The sequence below is a fragment of the Centropristis striata genome, chromosome 23 (genome assembly GCF_030273125.1).
Source record: "Centropristis striata isolate RG_2023a ecotype Rhode Island chromosome 23, C.striata_1.0, whole genome shotgun sequence".
Lineage (NCBI taxonomy): Eukaryota > Metazoa > Chordata > Actinopteri > Perciformes > Serranidae > Centropristis > Centropristis striata.
Genome location: NC_081539.1, coordinates 4,392,435 through 4,411,249, shown reverse-complemented (window position 1 = coordinate 4,411,249; position 18,815 = coordinate 4,392,435). Strand labels below are relative to the sequence as shown.

The window sequence follows — 18,815 nt, the reverse complement described above, 5'->3', positions numbered from 1 at the left end:
ATTTTATTCCATTTTTTCCTCTATAAATAGAAGGTTTTTCCATCAAAAGAAACACTATTTTGCCATATAATTGACAAGAAAACGCTTTATAAATGAAAACGCATAAATTAAAGATTTAACCATTAACTATTACAGTATATATTTTTTTTAGAGATATGGTGTTTAGTACATTTAACAGTGAGAAAAAGTATTTTTTTTACAAAAGATAAATGCAAAAATTTAATTGGTGGCTTGTATATATATTACATTAAATAGATATTATTTATTATATGTATTTTATGGTGGAGTAATGTATTTTTTCAAAAAACAAAACTGTAAAAAATACTGTTTTGGGTGAAATATACATTTACAGTGTTTCATTGTTACTGAAAGTGAATTAACTCATTTATCATTTTGCAGCCATTTACTGCAGTGTAGGGCAGAATAAACATTGATACATCAGCCGAAATTTGCATCTTGATACTTACTCAGTGACAGTGGTGGTGAGCCATTTCCTGACACTGTCCTGGCTTGAATTTCCTGTGGTTGACATGATGCAACAAATTACAACGAGACCAGTGACAAGTAACCACTGAAAGCAAACAAATGAAGTGTGAGAAGTAGGAAGCCTCCAGAACATGTCGTCTGACAGGCTCACTCCCACTGTGACATGTCTGCAATGGGTTTCTCCTGTTAAAATTATAATTTTCAAAAAAACGAATAACCCCTAATTTTGGTCATTTACAAATAAATTAGAATAAATTGAATTCAATTAAGCAAAGATGTGCACTGGTGTAAACTTTACGAATTCACGTCTATGTAAATGATGTTTAACAACAACAATATTCCTTATCACTCCGTACGTTCACTCTCAAAAATGGATTATTGCCTTAATCTGACTATAACTGGACAACTGAAGTGCATGTAAACGTGTTAGTCCGACTGATGTCAGAGTTCTCCAACTCCGATTAGGGCACCCAGATAATGTGATTGGAAAAGGATTTTCACTTGTCATTTATGACAAGACAACACATGTACGCATACTCCGCAGGCTCCACCCCCACGCTTCCGTATGACCCCCGGACAAAAACATTCAAGAAAGCCGATCACAGTAGCCGGTCGCATTAGCCAGTCGTGTTAGCCGGTCGCATTAGCCAGTCGTGTTAGCCGGTCGCATTAGCCAGTTGTGTTAGCCAATCACATTAGCTGGTCACATTAGCCGGTTGCATTAGCTGGTCGCATTAGCTGGTCGCATTAGCCAGTTGTGTTAGCCAATCACATTAGCCGGTCACATTAGCCGGTCGCATTAGCTGGTCGCATTAGCCAGTTGTGTTAGCCGGTCGCATTAGCCAGTCGTGTTAGCTGGTCGCATTAGCCAGTCGTGTTAGTCGGTCCTATTAGCCGGTCGCATTAGCTAGTTGTGTTAGCCTGTCACATTAGCTGGTCGCATTAGCTGGTCGCATTAGCTGGTCGCATTAGCCAGTCGTGTTAGCTGGTCGCATTAGCCGGTCGTGTTAGCCGGTCGCATAAGCCAGTCGTGTTAGCCGGTCGCATAAGCCAGTCGTGTTAGCCGGTCGCATTAGCTAGTTGTGTTAGCCGGTCACATTAGCTGGTCGCATTAGCTGGTCGCATTAGCCAGTCGTGTTAGCTGGTCGCATTAGCCGGTTGTGTTAGCCGGTCACATTAGCTGGTTGCTTTAGTGCATGCTGTGTGAAGCAATCATGTGAGGATTGACAAGGATCATACCATCAAGCAGGGAGGGCGGGTGACAATGACAGAAATAATATAATATAATATATAATATATAAAATTGGTCTTCCTCAATGCCAATCTGCCCTGAAAAAAACTAATAAAAAGTTACAGTTAGATAGATGATGGTGATTAGTTCATAGAGACCTAAAACTGTTGGATGCTGCTGTTTTGCACATTGTATTATATTTCTTTTTATTATGTTGTTTATTTATTTATGTAATTTTTTTTACCGTAACGTTATATAGATATAAAAAAGGATGTTTAGCGGTTTGGTCTCATAACTTTGACCCTTTCACTGTATTTTGACTTAATTACAGTTTATTTGAACGTTTTGTTCAGTAAGAATGTCTTGTCCACAAACCAATGGGTGACGTCACGGTGACTATGTCCATTATTTATATACATTAAATGAGGCTCATGTACCATTTATTCGCACATTTTCAAAGTCAGCATGTCAGCATGTTGCATGTCATAAATGGAAATTCTAAAAATGCAGCAACACACTTTTAAAAATTATTCCACAATTGACTTTACATTATTAATGCAATCCAAAGTAATTGGGATTAAACCTGAACTGAAATGGGACTAAACTTGCAAAATCACTGGTAACCTTCTTTAATTTAATCACGTATAGAGGATTTTATAACTTTCATACCACGAGACTCCTGATCCTGAGCTGTCATGAACTCTGGGAGGTCCATGTGGCTCCAAACTGGTCCTGAGCTTCTTCAGACGACATGAAGGGGACTGGAGTAGAGAACTAGAGACGGATCAACAGATCATCATGTGATAAACAACAGATGCACAATGACACAAAACCTCTTTATTTCAGAGAAATAATGATATAAAAACCACAAAATCCAACTCAAAACAAGGCAGTTTGGATATATATATATATATATATATATATATATATATATATATATATATATATGTGTGTACTAATTTAAACATAAAAATAATAGAAATTATAAGTTTATTATAAGTTTATTTGAAAGGGAAGTTATATATATATATATATATATATATATATATATATATATATATAAAAGAAAATGTTATATTTTAGTCTTAATATAATTTTATCTAGAAAAGTAAGATAAAATTATATTAAGACTAAAATATAACATTTCTTTATAATATTAAGTCTGAAATACGCAAATCTTTGAATAGAGTTGTTAAACACACTGATAACAAAATCAATTTGAAAATGTTTATAATTTACTGAAAACAAAAAATAAAAGCTGAAAAAAAGACAACAACATTATAGTTACTGCACTCTGTTTCTGCATTACTATTAGAACCTTTTACAGCAAAACCAGAGTGCAGGAACTACATTTTTGGGGTCAAAGGTCAAATAAATGATCATGATTTTTGAGCATAACAATGACATCATCAATACATGTAGAAATAAGTATCATATCACTTACCTACATGTAACACATTTGGCTGACCAGTTAAAAAACATTAAAAAACTATAAGGAAGTTTTTCTCAGATTTACCTTTTGTGTAGTTACTGCAGTTAGTAGGAGAGAATAATTAGACTGAGGCAGATAATTCCTGGTGTTACATTGTCCTCAGCAGCAGCAGCAGCAGCTGATGTTAGTGGTGTCCAAAGCTGGAGCTGAGAGCAGAGCAGAGCAGACAGCAGGTCTCATTCAGCTCCTGTCCTAGTCAGTAAACATGTCGGAGCAAAGGAGGGACATGCAAATGACTTGGTCAGACTCCTCAGCCCTACAAGGAAATATCAGGTCCTGGCTGACTTGTTGCTGCCTCCTCGGCTTCCTGCTCCTCTTTTATCACTTCATCACTGGCTGTGGACAGAGAACAACACTTCTCTTCAGGAAAAGGCTTTCATGTTGCTATAGAATAATGCCTTAAAAATTTAAATTTGGATCAAAATAAACTACTGGAGGAAAGAAAAGAAAAGAAAACTGAAGCATAAGAGAATAATATGTTATTCTAGTCGTTGTTTTCTACTGAAATTACTGTCGTTCTATTATATTTAATTTCTTCTGAAAGTAGTAAATATTGCTCTTGTAATTAGTTTGAATTGTTTATTTCTATATTTATTATAATTACACACACACACACACAAACACACACACACAAACACACGCACACACACACACACACACACACACACACACACTCACTCACACACACGCAAACACACACACACACACTCACACATGCTAAAGGAGGAAACAAACGAAAGAAAACTTAAGCAGAATAGAATAATATGTTATTCTAATTGTTATTTTCTACTGAAGTCACTGTCATAGCTTCTAGTGCTTTATGTCGTATGTTGTATGCTATAAATAAAGGGTAAAATAATATTTCATTTCTTCTGAAAGTAGCAAATATTGCTCTTGTAATTAGTTTGAATTGTTTATTATTTCCATAATTAATTTTCCTGTTGCAACACATTTTCTCTCTGACTCTAACAACAGCATCTCACACACACACACACACACACACACACACACACACACACACACAGTATTATTCACTGGTTTTCTTTATATTTCTGTAACATCGTCCCAAAAACTTTCAGTGAAAACCTTTAGATTTCAGACAAATGTAGTTTAGAGAAAACATCTGGAGTGAAATGTAAGTAAAGCTTCAGTCTGCAGTCTATTATCATCAGGCAGCAGGACACTGAGTCATTATAAATGACAAAAAAACACTAAACACTAAAAAAAAGACACAAAACGACTTACAAAGACACGAAAAGACATGAAAAAGCTTAAAAAATGGACAAAATAGCCCTATAAGACTCCAGAGAGTTAAACTCTTTCAGGTGTGAATCTAGACTGCAGTTCCCTCCATCACCACCAGATGTCCCCAAACAGCAGTTTAAAACAGAGGGACTCATCACAGCTGCTCAGTTTCTGCTGCCAGGCTGGAAACACTTTAAGGTAGTGAAGTGACAACGAAGCTTCGTGAACCATTTGCTCTTTTTTTTGACCCCACTATCTATACTTGGGACTTAGATGCAGATCAGATCACATTTTACGATAAATTAATGCAGAAAACCAGGTCATTTCAGAGGGTTCACAAGCTTTTTCTTGCAACTGTAAATAACACACTTAATATAATGTGTAATATATGTAATATATAGCGTGTCCTTGGTATGACATGGAGAGGGAAAGGATGAGTGTAGTGTTGTGGATAGCAGATATAAGTGGAGATAACTTCAAAAGTATAATAGAAGGTGGAAAATCTAGGGAAGGGAGAAAAATCCTTTTAGGATTTCTTGTCTCAACTGGATTCATTAAAAGAATATAACAGAAGAAGAAGTAAGAAAGAAGTAACGTCCAGCAGATGGCAGAAAATGCAACAATAAGGATGCCAACTGCCAATTAACACCAAAGAAGAAGAAGAAGAACAGGAGAGGAGACAGATTGCAGTGACCAGAGGATCAGATGGGACTTTTGAACTGGGGGACGAAGCTGTCAGCAAATGATTTCAACTCAATGAGTTATTTTTCCACTCCATGCCTTAACCCAAATATGTTTTATTCAATAATTTTTATATGAACTGTAGTGTGAACAACAAACATATTTACATAAATAAAAAGAAGTTTGTACATGAAATTCCCAGTGCAGCCAAACAAATTTACTTGTCGAAAATTCAGACATTTGTGTAGACCATAGACTGCATAAAATAGTAGGTGTAGATATGTAGATGTTTAATATATATATAATAAATGTATATATAAATGTGTAGATATGTAGATGTGTAATAGGTGTAGACCTTTAATGCACCATTAGCCGTACCACACAAACGTCGGACCCTCTATGTTTTACAATGTAAATTAGTCTAACTAACGGAACATTAATCCTTTGTTTTACTGGCGATGTGTCAGTTATGAGACCAAACTGATAAACGTCTTTTTTTTATATCTATATAACGTTATATATAACTTTATTGACATGTTGCCGTGGATACGCATTGTTCTGCTTCTCTCCTGATGACGACTCGCCTTGTTAGTGACCTGTCAATCAAAGGTAGCCCCGCCCCAAATCATACGATTCTTTATCTTCTATTTTCTTCTAAATGGGGCCATTATTAGAACTATTGACATCAGATTGTCTTGAAGAAGATTTTTTACTAGTGATTGAGACCATAGTGTTGTCCTGAAAAAAAACTTCTGAGGTAATAAATCAAGTGAGAAGTTTTCTCATTTTGCATTGAAATGAATTGACAGAAATGTTTTTGCAGCCAAAATTAGCGCCCCCTGCTGGAATTTTTGGTAGAATACAGCTTTAAGGCACTTCCTGGTTTGCCTCCCTGCTCAGACCAGGAGGTTGCCGCCTGGGTAAATCCTTAAAATTGTGAAGCTATTTTGATTTCTGACTGTCGCGTGTTATCATCTGCTCCGTCCGAAGTCAATTGCTTTTTCTGCCATTCGATGCACAAACTATACTCGCGGTCTGAGAGTACCAAAATAAAAGCATGTAATAGAAAGACCCGGAGGTTGCCGCCTGGTTGAAAGCACAGTGATCCAGTAAATGTGAATAAACTGGCAAAAACAAATCCACAAGATCATTTGACTGTGCTGAATACACTACTTAGACTTTAATCTTGAAACTCAAATCAGTCCCCGGGGGGAATAGACTAGTACTGAATCCCCACACAGCATCCAAACTGGGAGAACTGGGAAAGAGGCAACAGGGGAGAGCGACAAAGAGAGAGAGAAATTAGTAAAGAGAAACGGAGCCACAGAGAGAGAGAGAGAGAGAGCTAACCTGCCCGGTGACGTCAGCAGCAGATGGCATCAATGTCTCTACTGCTGGAAGAAGAAGAGAGACAGAAGAGAGGAGAGGAACGAGGGAGGAGGAGGAGGAGGAGGAAGAAGGACTGGTATTTGCCTGTGTGAGTGTCTGGAAGCTTCAGGAAGATGCTCTCTGGAATTTAACTCTAAAACTGGGTGAGAAGCTCATCACTCCACTGGCGGAAGGACATTTACATTAAATGGACCATAATCTGTCACTATTGCACAAACTTGACTGGACTTGAAGACTGAGGTGGGCTGCTTACGTTCAAAATAGACGTATGACTATTTATATTTTTCTAACCTTTGTTTTCTCATCACAGGACTCTCTCTCTCTCTCTCTCTCTCTCTCTCTCTCTCTCTCTCTCTCTCTCTCTCTATATATATATATATATATATATATATATATATATAAGGACTCAGAAGTGTGGGACAGGCACATTTAGAAGAAAAAAATCATAAATTATCATTAAGCAAAAATTTGAATATGGTGTCGAGTAATGTTTATTAATGTAATAAATAATTAATGAATAATTAAACATTATTTTAGCAATGTTTAAACTATTTTATTTGAAAAAATGTCATATTTTAATTGAATTGGCTCATTTTATGTATCTCAACATTGAGACCACAGTTGTGGGACATGAACAAAAGTAATGTTTGGATCCATAAAATGTTTTATAAATTTGATTAAATCACATTTTTTAGTTTTTAGTTTTCATTATCAAGATGTGCAATAACACTGTGTATATATTTATCAAGCACCATAGGAAAAATGTTTATATATATATATATATATATATATATATATCTCATCCGATGCTACGCCTTGTTTTGTTACTCACTGTTGTTGATTTAGAGTTTTCTGACTTCTACTTCAACAGTAACATATTATCCCTTCTACTATTACTGCAAGTAGGCTAATTGATATGATAATTTATATACTTATGTATGTATTTACCATCCATTTTCCTCCGCTTATCCGGGACCGGGTCGCGGGGGCAGCAGGCTAAGCAAATTGGAGTGACATTTACTTAAAAAAAGATTTTTCCACACAGAAAGTGTTTGAAATCTTTACTCAGGCTGTTTCTAAGTAATATTTATTTAATAGAAACACTAATTTCTTTTAATGAAAATACACAAGTAAATTGCAGATTCACTAATGTCCCTCAATTACATTTTACTTGGAAATATCAACTAATTAAGCCAATGAACTGGTTTAGTGAATATTACTTGGAACAAATGATTCAATTTACAGACAAAACTGAGGACACATAATAACAAACAATCACTAAGCAATGCACTATATGAAAAACTGCTATTTTAAAGTAAAAGCACTGAATTCGTATTTCTTTGTAGAATTTATATGTATATGTATATTTAGTAGGAAAGGTGCTCACCCAAACAATATTACAAAATGAAAGATATGTATAAATTAAACTATAATCAGAATCAGAATCAGAAGCCTTTATTGTCATTGCACAGAGTAACAAGTACTAGAAATTTGCCATCAACCCGTCCAAAACGTATAAAACACACATACAATATGACAGAGGTGAACAGGACAGGAAGACAGAGATGAAAGAAAAGAAATACAGCACAACGTGAGGAGAGGACATAATAATATAGTGATTGTGATAAACTGGATAATAATTTATGATTAAAATTAAGGCCGGGACTTTAACGCGTTAATTAAGATTAATTAATTACACAAAAATTGACGCGTTAAAATTTTTTACGCATTTTAATCGCATCGCATATTTTTGCACCGCGGAACGTTTCTCACTGGATGAGTTTCAGGCGGACCGATTATACTGGAGCACCAACTAGCGTTGATGAGTTCAGACAACAACAAACCACAGTGAACATGAAGGAAGAAGCTGATGAGACCTTTGGTTGGCCCCGTGGATGATGGGACATTTAGTTACTAAAAACCAACGGATGGAAGCGTCGATAAGAGCATGGTTGTGTTGCTATGCAACAAGGAATTCACATATCACCATAGCAGCACATCCAGCCTCAAGTATCACCTCAATGCTAAACATATAGCAGCTAGCGGCTAGTGTGGTAGCTAGCGTGGATTGTGTTTTACTTAAAAAACCAAAGTATTCTAGTTTACAGAAGGTCTACCTACCTATAGGCTACCTGGATTTATGAAATGTACTATATTTATAAATATGCTATTGCTACACTTAATGGCAAAAATTGCACTGGTCTGTTGGACTTGAACAAAAATAAACAATATTTTTGTTGCTTAAGCTTATGTATTCAGTCATTATTCAATGGTATACTAAAAATCCATGTGAAAAAAATTACTTCTCACTGATCTCAGGTCAAATATTTATATGTGATTAAAATGCGATTAATTTCGATTAATTAATTACAAAGCCTCTAATTAATTAGATCAATTTTGTGAGCAGTGCGGGGCGTCACAAGGACCAAAAATCTTTTTTTTTCCAGTGTGCATATTGGGGAACAATAAAGTTTGATCCGATATTTCCCCCAAATGTGTTGCAGGATAACATGCTGACTTTGCCTTTTGACGAGCCGAACTCCAACCAGACCAGCAGAACCTTCAGGACCAGCTGGGCCACCAACCAGCTGGTCAAAACGGTGAAGCCGGAGCCAGGCGGGGACACGACTGACACGACGCATGAGGAGAGGGATGGTGCAGACAATGAGGAGGAGGATGGAGTGGGAGGGGTGCCACTGAGACGAAGAGCCTCTCATAAATCGAAGCTGAGCCAGGACCGGCTGGACCGCGTTCGAGTGCGGCGCATCGAGGCCAACACGCGGGAACGCAACCGGATGCACGGTCTGAACAACGCGCTGGACAGCCTGAGGAAGGTGGTGCCCTGCTACTCCAAGACGCAGAAGCTGTCCAAGATAGAGACGCTGCGCCTGGCCAGGAACTACATCTGGGCCCTCGGGGAGATCCTGAGCTCCGGCAGACGGCCGGACCTCCTCACGTTTGTCCAGACTCTCTGCAAGGGGCTCTCCCAGCCCACCACCAACCTGGTGGCCAGCTGTCTGCAGCTCAACGCCCGCAGCTTCGTCTCGGAGCCGGGCGGGGACTCGTTCCCCCTCTACCCGGCCTACCACCACCACGGAGCGGAGGGGCTGGGCTCCAGCAGCAGGTCCCTGCGGCCCTTCGGCTCCTTCTGCGGCCCCTACGAGGCTCTGCAGGACAGTCCCTCTCCACAGAGCCCCGGCCCGCTAGAGGCGAGGGGCTTGAGCCCACCAATCAACTTTAACGGGATTTTCTCCCTGAAACACGAGGACCCGGGGGACTACCGGAGCTGCCACCGCGGTCTCTGCTACCAGGGAGCCTCGGCACACCTCGGGCCCTACGACATCCACCTCCGGGGCCAGTTCTACCAGGTGCAGGAGGAATTAAACAAACCTTTCCATAATTGATGCAGCCTAGTCTTTTATATGTGTGTGATTGTGTGTGTGTGTTCTCGTACTTCCTACATAGTGAGGACCAGAACACGTTTTTAACCAACAGAGTGAGGACAATAAATACTAAACTAAAACTAGCAAACTCACTCTAAAAACTCATTAAAACTAACTGAATTTGAAAACAAAAATTCACAACAATATTAGAACTAAAACTAATGAAAAATCCCAAACTATTATAACCTTGCAAGGGAATTCACTGTTCCAATGAGGGTCCTCACAAAGATAGAAGTACAAGAATGTGTGTGTGTGTGTATGTGTGTGTGTTCTTGTACTTCATACATAGTGAGGTTAGGGTTAGTTCGGCCGGTCCTCACTTCTTTAAAGGCTTTTTTGAGATTTCAGACTTTGTTTTTAAGGGTTAAAGGTCACATGATAATGATAATTAACTGAAACTGTATTGTGTGGTTACAAAACTAACTAAAATTATAGTGAAAATGTCCTTCATTTTTGTCTTTGTCAACTTTTTTTCATACATAATGAAGATGGATCAGACAAAGGCAATAAAGGCAAAATTTACTGTGACCTCTTTTAATCTCCCACCCAACAAATACATTGTAACAGAAAATATATATATAAGTAATGACTTTGTATGGTGCACGTGCTGTGGAATTGTACAGCCATGAGGCCCACATTAATATAGATCAGGGGCCTCAAACTCTCGGCCCGCGGGCCGCAATTGTGTACTTTTTTGGTCATTTTGTGTCTTTTTTTAAAATAATTTTGTGTGTTTTTTAGTCATTTTGTGTCTTTTTTTGGTCATTTTGTGTCTTTTTAAAGTAATTTAGTTTTTTTCTGTCATTTTGTGTCTTTTTTTTTGTCATTTTTTGTCTTTTCTTTGGTCATTTTGATACTGCCTGTAGCGGCCCCCAGGTAATTTGAGTTTGAGACCCCTAATATAGATATTAATTAATATAGATATTAATGTCGCTTTACACCCAGGCCTAACCATGTTCGGGAGATTCCTTCAGGATCAAATAAAGCTAAATAAGTATTCCCTTTGCAGCTGTTTACACTGAATTTTTTTTTTTTTTTTTCAGTATGAATCTGAAATGTACAGCCGTGTTTTGTTTGTTTGCTTTAGTCGGCCGACATCAGAATGTGCTGTTGAAATGTGACGTGAGATCGGTATCATGTTGATCTATTCGGGGGTGCTGCTGTTGTTTCTCTCCCTTTTTTAACTGAAAGGTATTGCCTTATTTTTTTTATTTTTTATTTTGAATATGCATCACAACACAACTAATGCAAAGTGTTTGTCTGTGTGGTTTAATTTGGCTTGTCATCACGGTGGGTGTTGAGCTGTACTACACCTTTATTGAACGTTGTCACAGCTTTATTTTATACGACAAATAAAACACAAGTTAAAACAAATGTTTAAAGCATATGCATTTTATTAACTTTACTAACTTTCATGTGATAACAAAAGTAAATGATGTGATTCAAACATCACTTCCAGTTGTCACGTCAAGTCTCATCTCAAGTTCTGACTATTAGTGTAAATTGAACACTCCATTAGGCGTTTCAGTAAGAGCCTTCAAAAATAAAAGCAAACACATGTAGCTTTCAAAATAAGAGCATATGGATGTGTTAGCAGAATCCACCACAGAATTTGCAAGAAGACTGTCAAAATAAGACGCCTTAAATAAAACATAGAAGAACCTTTATTCTCCTTTACAATAATTCATTAAAATATGCAATGATTAAGATGGAATAGTGGCATTAGAATGTAAATTGCACCAAATTTAGACTTTTAGGGCAAAAATGTTCTACTGGATTAGCATGACCCCGGACCCCCCTACTTTGTTTGGGTCCCCCCATCATAGTCTCAGAAAATCCTGAAAATTTGTTTGGCTGCACTGGCAATTTCATGTACAAACTTCTTTTTATTTATGTAAATATGTTGGTTGTTGTTTACACTACAGTTCAGATAAAAATGTTCAAATAAAACATATTTGGGTTAAGGCATGGAGTGGAAAAATAACTTGAGTTAGAATCATTTGCTGACATCTTTGCCCCCCCAGTTAAAAAAAATAAAAATGAAAATAGCAGGCCATAAGCAGATTTCCTATAGTTTTACACTTTTGAGAAAATTCTACAAAGTGCCTTTACTTTTTACCAGTTCAACTGAATTTCCCCTTTTCCTAATTGTTGTAAGCCTTCATGAAAAGGAGTTTTTTTTTTTTACATGAGCACACAAAGAGCCCTCTGTGGGTCTTCGTCTATCTCTGGAGTGCTCAGATAGACACATGCATGTATATAAAAACACCATTTTTAAAAAATCCTGCCACACGTCCTGGGTCGCAGATGGTATGGGACAAACAATTCCCTCCATTAAATTCACAGTAAGCTGCTTTTGCATGAAGGGGATGCTGTGGAGCCTGGTGGAGGGATTCTAGTTTTAATTAGGGGTTTTAGGAGTTTAAGCCCCTCAGATCAGTAGCCCTCAAGAGAGGTGGTGCAGGTGATGCTCCAAACCTGAAGTCGTGCCGTGATAACAGCCAACAAGTAATTTGCATATTAGACTCAAGTCACTTTGGCATCCATCCTGCTCTCCACTGGCCCCTGGAGAAGGCCCCTATTTCACTGTTTGGAACCATCCCACATTTTGTTTTGGCCGGGGTTTTAGATGTTAGGCTGTTCTCTAAAGATTTATTACTAAATAGGCTATTATGAAATAACTAAAGGGTGTGTGTATGACTATGTTGTTTGTTTCAAATAATATTAATAATAATGAAAATAAAATCAAACCAGAGTATTTTCCATTTGCTATCTCAACTGTTTATACGTTTAGATTGAGTCCAAGTAAATCACTCACATTCATCTTTCCATACCAGGCGGCAACCTCCTGGTCTGAGCAGGGAGGCAAACCAGGAAGTGCCTTAAGCTGCATTCTACCAAAAATTCCAGCAGGGGGCGCTAAGTTTGGCTGAAAAAGCATTTCTGTCCATTCATTTCAATGCAAAATGAGGAAACTTCTCACTTGATTTATTACCTCAGAAATGGTTGTTTTTTAGGACAACACTATGGTCTCAATCACTAGTAAAAAAATCTTCTTCAAGACAATCTGATGTTAATAGTTCTAATAATGGCCCCATTTAGAAGAAAATAGAAGTTAAAGAATCGTATGATTTGGGGCGGGGCTACCTTTGATTGACAGGTCACTAACAAGGCGAGCCGTCATCAGGAGAGAAGCAGAACAATGCGTATCCACGGCAACGTGTCAATAAAGTTATATATAACGTTATATAGATATAAAAAAGGACGTTTAGCGGTTTGGTCTCATAACTTTGACCCTTTCACTGTATTTTCACTTAATGACAGTTTATTTGAACTTTTTGTTCATTAAATGTCTTGTTCAGTGTTTGGTTGGACTAACAGACACTCCAAGGAATCCCAGTTAATGATCCAGTTAATGCTAACATGAATTAGCAGCGACTTCTCTCAGTCAGGTTGAGGTGTAGAGAGGCGTGTAGTCTGTTTTTACCAATGCATAGTGTTGTTCATGTCATTGATTCTTATACTCCAAGAGCTATTAAAAAAAGACATTTTCTAAAAGCAAGAATCATTTGACTTCGGAATTTAAATTCCTCTTTTTATGTTAAATGGGGGCAAGAAACTAATGGTATTTTTAGGGACTTTGATAGGGTCATTAGCAGTTAGAGGATATCATTATTAGTTGGTAATATAAATGGCCTCATTGTATGACATACCATTCCAAATAGCTCTTAATGTGGCTCTGATTAGCCCGAGTCAGGGGCAGACAAACTTCATGTAATTTGTCCGGATAGAATCCGTTCATACATTTTTTATATGTGTGAACTGATATTTATTATTTATAGCTTTCAGATAGATGAGCTCAATCGTTCTCATTCCACCAGGCACAAGTGCACTTGTTTGAGTGCAGGTTTTTATTTGGACATGTGATAGAATTGTTCTTTGTTGAAGTAAAAATTTTGAAGTTTCTCAACGTGAGACCAAAGTCACTTTTATACATCTCCTGCATAGAAATTAGTTTCCCACTCTGGTTAAAAGTTATGCATGTTTTGAGGCCAAAAATGTAAAAAAAATGGCCTTATCTCGCTGAGAAAACTGACACAGCTGTCAGGAACAGGAAAACTACTGATGGAAAACCAATAAATTACCCTGGGGATTCAATAAGAGTCACTTCTACACATCTCAGGGATATAAATTTGTTTCCCACTCCATCTGTTTAAAAGTTACACATGTTATCTCGCTGAGATAAGCCGGAAACAGACACAGCTGTCAGGAAAAAGGAAAACTACTGATGGAAGACTAAGAAATGACTTGTGACCCTAAGTGACTCACTAAGTGAACCAAGCAGAGAAACTACTGATGGAAAACCACTGTCAAACTGGGCTGGGTATTAAAGCATTAAACACTGAGGCTTCTTCAGTAGACCATGCTGTCAAAGCTAGAGGTATAAGTCTAGCTAACAATTCACAATACTGCACTGGCTTTAAAGTGTGCTTCAGGAGTGTTTTGTTAGAATGTTTAAGCTCATGTTGTCTGTACATGCCATGCCCGCTACTAGCCACTAGAGTGCAGACTGGCTAGCTGAAGTGGATAAATTCATGCATGGAACATAGACTGTATATAAATAATGGATGTAGTCACCGTGATGTCACCCGTTGGTTTGTGGCCCGTTGGAAGCCTCGAGTTCAGCGTTATACTCGTCGCCATCTTGTTTCCGATACAGGAAGCATGACCATATTTGGACTGTGGAGGAGGAGAGGGATCTGATCACTGACTACAGCCTCTCTACACCTCAACCTGACTGAGAGAAGCTGCTGCTAATTCATGTTAGCATTAACTGGGATGTTAGTTTTGGCTAGCAAAAAACAAAAACAAAATGTTTATTACTGACCTCAGAAAACTGAGCAGCGACTCCTTGGAGTGTCTGTTAGTCCAACCAAACACTGAACAAGACATTTAATGAACAAAACGTTCAAATAAACTGTCATTAAGTGAAAATACAGTGAAAGGGTCAAAGTTATGAGACCAAACCGCTAAACGTCCCTTTTTATATCTATATAACATTATATTTAACTTTATTGACACGTTGCCGTGGATACGCATTGTTCTGCTTCTCTCCTGATGACGGCTCTCCTTGTTAGTGACCTGTCAATCAAAGGTAGCCCCGCCCCAAATCATACGATTCTTTATCTTCTATTTTCTTCTAAATGGGGCCATTATTTACACTATTAACATCAAATTGTCTTGAAGAAGATTTTTTACTAGTGATTGAGACCATAGTGTTGTCCTAAAAAACATTTCTGAGGTAATAAATCAAGTGAGAAGTTTTGTCATTTTGCATTGAAATGAATGGACAGAAATCTTTCTGCAGCCAAACTTAGCGCCCCCTGCTGGAATTTTCGGTAGAATGCAGCTTAAGACACTTCCTGGTTTGCCTCCCTGCTCAGACCAGGAAGTTGCCGCCTGTGCTTGACTTGAACGGCAACGTAACGTTACAGTATTCTGCAAAGAAATGGATCTGAAATTGTCAGGGCTATCAGGGTCCAGATGAGGCTTCTTCTTCAGCAAGGTTGAAATAAGACGGTGGGGTTTAATTATTAAGGGATTTCAACATGTGTTTTCTTTAGAAAATCGCTAAAAAAATACATAGTTTATCGTAGAAAGGAACTGTAAAAACAGCTATTATCATCAAAATTTGAATTTTTCTTTGAGTTGTTCACAATTCTACCCATAACTGTGCTAATTCCATAGAGCTGCAAGACTTTTTATATATTGCAGTGAAACACAAGGCCACAGTGAGTGAAATGTAAAAAAAAAGAGCAAAAAACGCTCATAAACAGCTCGGGTTCAGAGGGCTAATAGGAATAAAGATGGCATCTCTGTGAGAGTATATGGGCTGTTTTAAGTATGCACACATTTGTGAAGGGAGGATGATTATGTGTGTTTTTCTCTTGGTGCCACACATTTCCAGATGGGCACACACACACACACACACACACACAAACACACACACACACACATGCGCACACACACACACACACACACACACACTCTGCAGCCCACACAAAGACCAAATGGTGTGTTGGCAGTCAACCTACGTCTATGATCTGGAGCTGAATCTGAGAGAGCAGACCATGTGGAACCGCCTGGAAGAAACAAGCCTGAAAAAAAAAAAAACACGACAAAATGTTAATAACATGCTTCCTTTTAGAGTTCTGGTTGAAATGAGACGACTAGGGGCAGCAACTTTACTGAAAAGTTCAGTGGAACTAGAAACAGATTCAATTTGTTTTAAGAATTTTGATTTGGTGGGATTGCTGTGATATTCTGTGATATTAATAAGGAAATATTTTATGTATTTGTGTAGAATCTACCTCTAGGATTGGTTCACAAGAGATCGAGCATCACTATGGAGCATTGATAAGAATGTGGGAGGGACAACTGATGTTTCTGTTTAAGCCATTTATTGTCACTATGCACACATTTAGAGCAATAGGAGACGATGAGGCTTGGCGGTTATGGTTTTCTATAAATGATAAACAGAAAAACACACAAGAATTACAATACAGTTAACCAATGTAAAACATCACACTTAACAATTAGGTACCTAACAAACAATCAATTCAGTACAACATAACAAAGAAACATCCATTTAACAATTACACAGCATAAGAAATTCAACATTCTAAATTAGGTTATAAGGATTTTTGTGTTTCCTGAAGAGCTACAATCAACAAATCATATTGCAACAATGTTACCAATATGAAATACATTGTGTGGGAATTTATAATATATTTTTAACAAACAAAGACAAAAAGAATAACACGTGTGACATGACTGCAAATACATTGAAATATCATGCAGGTTTCTCTGAAGGAGGCAGGAAAATGTTATCAGATCGCACACACACTCACACACATACACACACACACACACACACACACACACACACACACACACACAAAATGGAGGTGCTCGGTAGTGAAGTGACAACGAAGCTTCATGAACCATTTTCTTTATTTTCTGATTCCACTAGATGGCGCTCTTTGTTCATCAAAGGGCTGAAAACACACTCAATAATCATTGCTAAAGCCTGTTTTTTAAAGCCAAGAATGCTATCTAGTGGGGTCGAAAATAAAGAAAAAAAATAAAATACATGAAGCAATAAAGTAAAAAAAAAAAATAGCAGCCAGCATCACCCACAGACTTTAACAGAACATTTCTCTATATCTTTAAGGACGTAGATGCTGGCTTACCAGTGTCTTTATTTCATTTCATATCATCTTTTTTCCCCAGTTCATCCCATCTTCATCTACAAATGGCAGTGGATGGCAAGATGTAAATGAGATCTTTATTACAGCAGCGTTCATCAAGCTGCTGCTGGAGAGACACCAAAGGCTTGATGAATATGCATGCAAATTTGTTAATTAGGTTAATTATTCTGCTGAAAAAAAATCATTTGTCAGGCGTAAAAAAAAGTCTTTCCTGCAAAGGCTTTTAGCGTGTTTTAGTCATTAGTCACTAGCAATGTCCATTTTTACTTTTTCACTTCTTTAAAGGAAAAGAAAAGAGGAAAGTTCAACAGGGTCGTTGGTGGAGAAGGTGGTCAGGAGACAAGTTACAAATACTAAATTATGATTGATATGATGAGAAAACATCATATTGAACATATTTTCCAGAAATTGAGTGGCTTATTAGTTTAGTTTAGTTTAGTTTTACTCATTTAACCCTCTGGAGTCTCCAAAAGCTCCAAATAATCCAGACTTGTTGCCTCCATCAGACTAGAAAACAAAGCAGCGTGGAGCCCTACTGTAAATTTACCTCTAAAGTTCTGGCTGTAAACTCCATGAGGCCAGTTTCAGTTTGATGATGATATACCAAGTAAAACTGGAGACAAGCTCAAATATATTTAGTATAAAATGATAGAACTGGATGGAACCCTCTTATATGTTAGATTTGACACCTTTGTTCACATTTGAAACATTTGCATTTTTTATTGAGCATGATAGTGTTTTGAAAGTAAAAAAAAAAGATTCAAAATCACATTTTATGTTGGACTAAAGGACTAAAAAAGACACAAAATGACAAAAAAAGACACAAAATGACAAAAAAGATAAAATGAGAAGACAGAATTACCAAAAAAACCCCACAGAAGGCACAAAATGACAAAAAAAAAACACACATTGACTAAAAAATACACAAAATTACTAAAAAAGTCACAAAATAGACACAAAATGACCAAAAAAGACACAAATGACCAAAAAAAAAAGACAAAATGACTTACAAAGACGAAAACACATGAAAAGGATTCAAAAATTGACAAAATAGCCCTATAAGACTCCATAGAGTTAATTATGTCACTGTGTCACCTGCTGGGTGATGTCTATGGGCTGCAAGGTCATCAGCCAGAACCAGGCGGCAACCTCCTGGTCTGAGCAGGGAGGCAAACCAGGAAGTGCCTTAAGCTGCATTCTACCAAAAATTCCTGCAGGGGGCGCTAAGTGTGGCTGCAGAAAGATTTCTGTCCATTCATTTCAATGCAAAATGAGAAAACTTCTCACTTGATTTATTACCTCAGAAATGTTTTTTTCAGGACAACACTATGGTCTCAATCACTAGTAAAAAATCTTCTTCTAGACAATTTGATGTTAATAGTGTAAATAATGGCCCCATTTAGAAGAAAATAGAAGATAAAGAATCATATGATTTTGGGCGGGGCTACCTTTGATTGACAGGTCACTAACAAGGCGAGCCGTCATCAGGAGAGAAGCAGAACAATGCGTATCCACGGCAACGTGTCCATAAAGTTATATATAACGTTATATAGATATAAAAAAGGACGTTTAGCGGT

At 37.6% G+C, this 18,815-nt stretch overlaps 1 protein-coding gene across 3 annotated transcripts; it reads left to right on the top strand.

Annotated features, from left to right (window-relative positions):
* The first annotated feature begins 6,586 nt into the window (after positions 1-6,586).
* neurod6a (neuronal differentiation 6a) lies at positions 6,587-10,227 on the top strand. 3 transcript variants are annotated; one of them, XM_059327151.1, is made up of 2 exons: positions 6,587-6,667; positions 9,029-10,227. In XM_059327151.1, the coding sequence occupies exon 2, from the start codon at positions 9,035-9,037 to the stop codon at positions 9,926-9,928; it is 894 nt and encodes a 297-aa protein (XP_059183134.1). In that variant the 5' UTR covers positions 6,587-6,667; positions 9,029-9,034; the 3' UTR covers positions 9,929-10,227. The 3 variants fall into 3 exon arrangements, with proteins under 3 accessions (XP_059183134.1, XP_059183132.1, XP_059183133.1); XM_059327149.1 differs by having other exon boundaries at positions 6,593-6,764; XM_059327150.1 differs by having other exon boundaries at positions 6,593-6,790.
* Positions 10,228-18,815: the final 8,588 nt, after the last annotated feature.

Excerpts from the sequence above, each read along its gene's own strand:
- neurod6a (XM_059327151.1), top strand. The coding sequence starts at position 9,035 with ATGCTGACTTTGCCTTTTGACGAGCCGAACTCCAACCAGACCAGCAGA.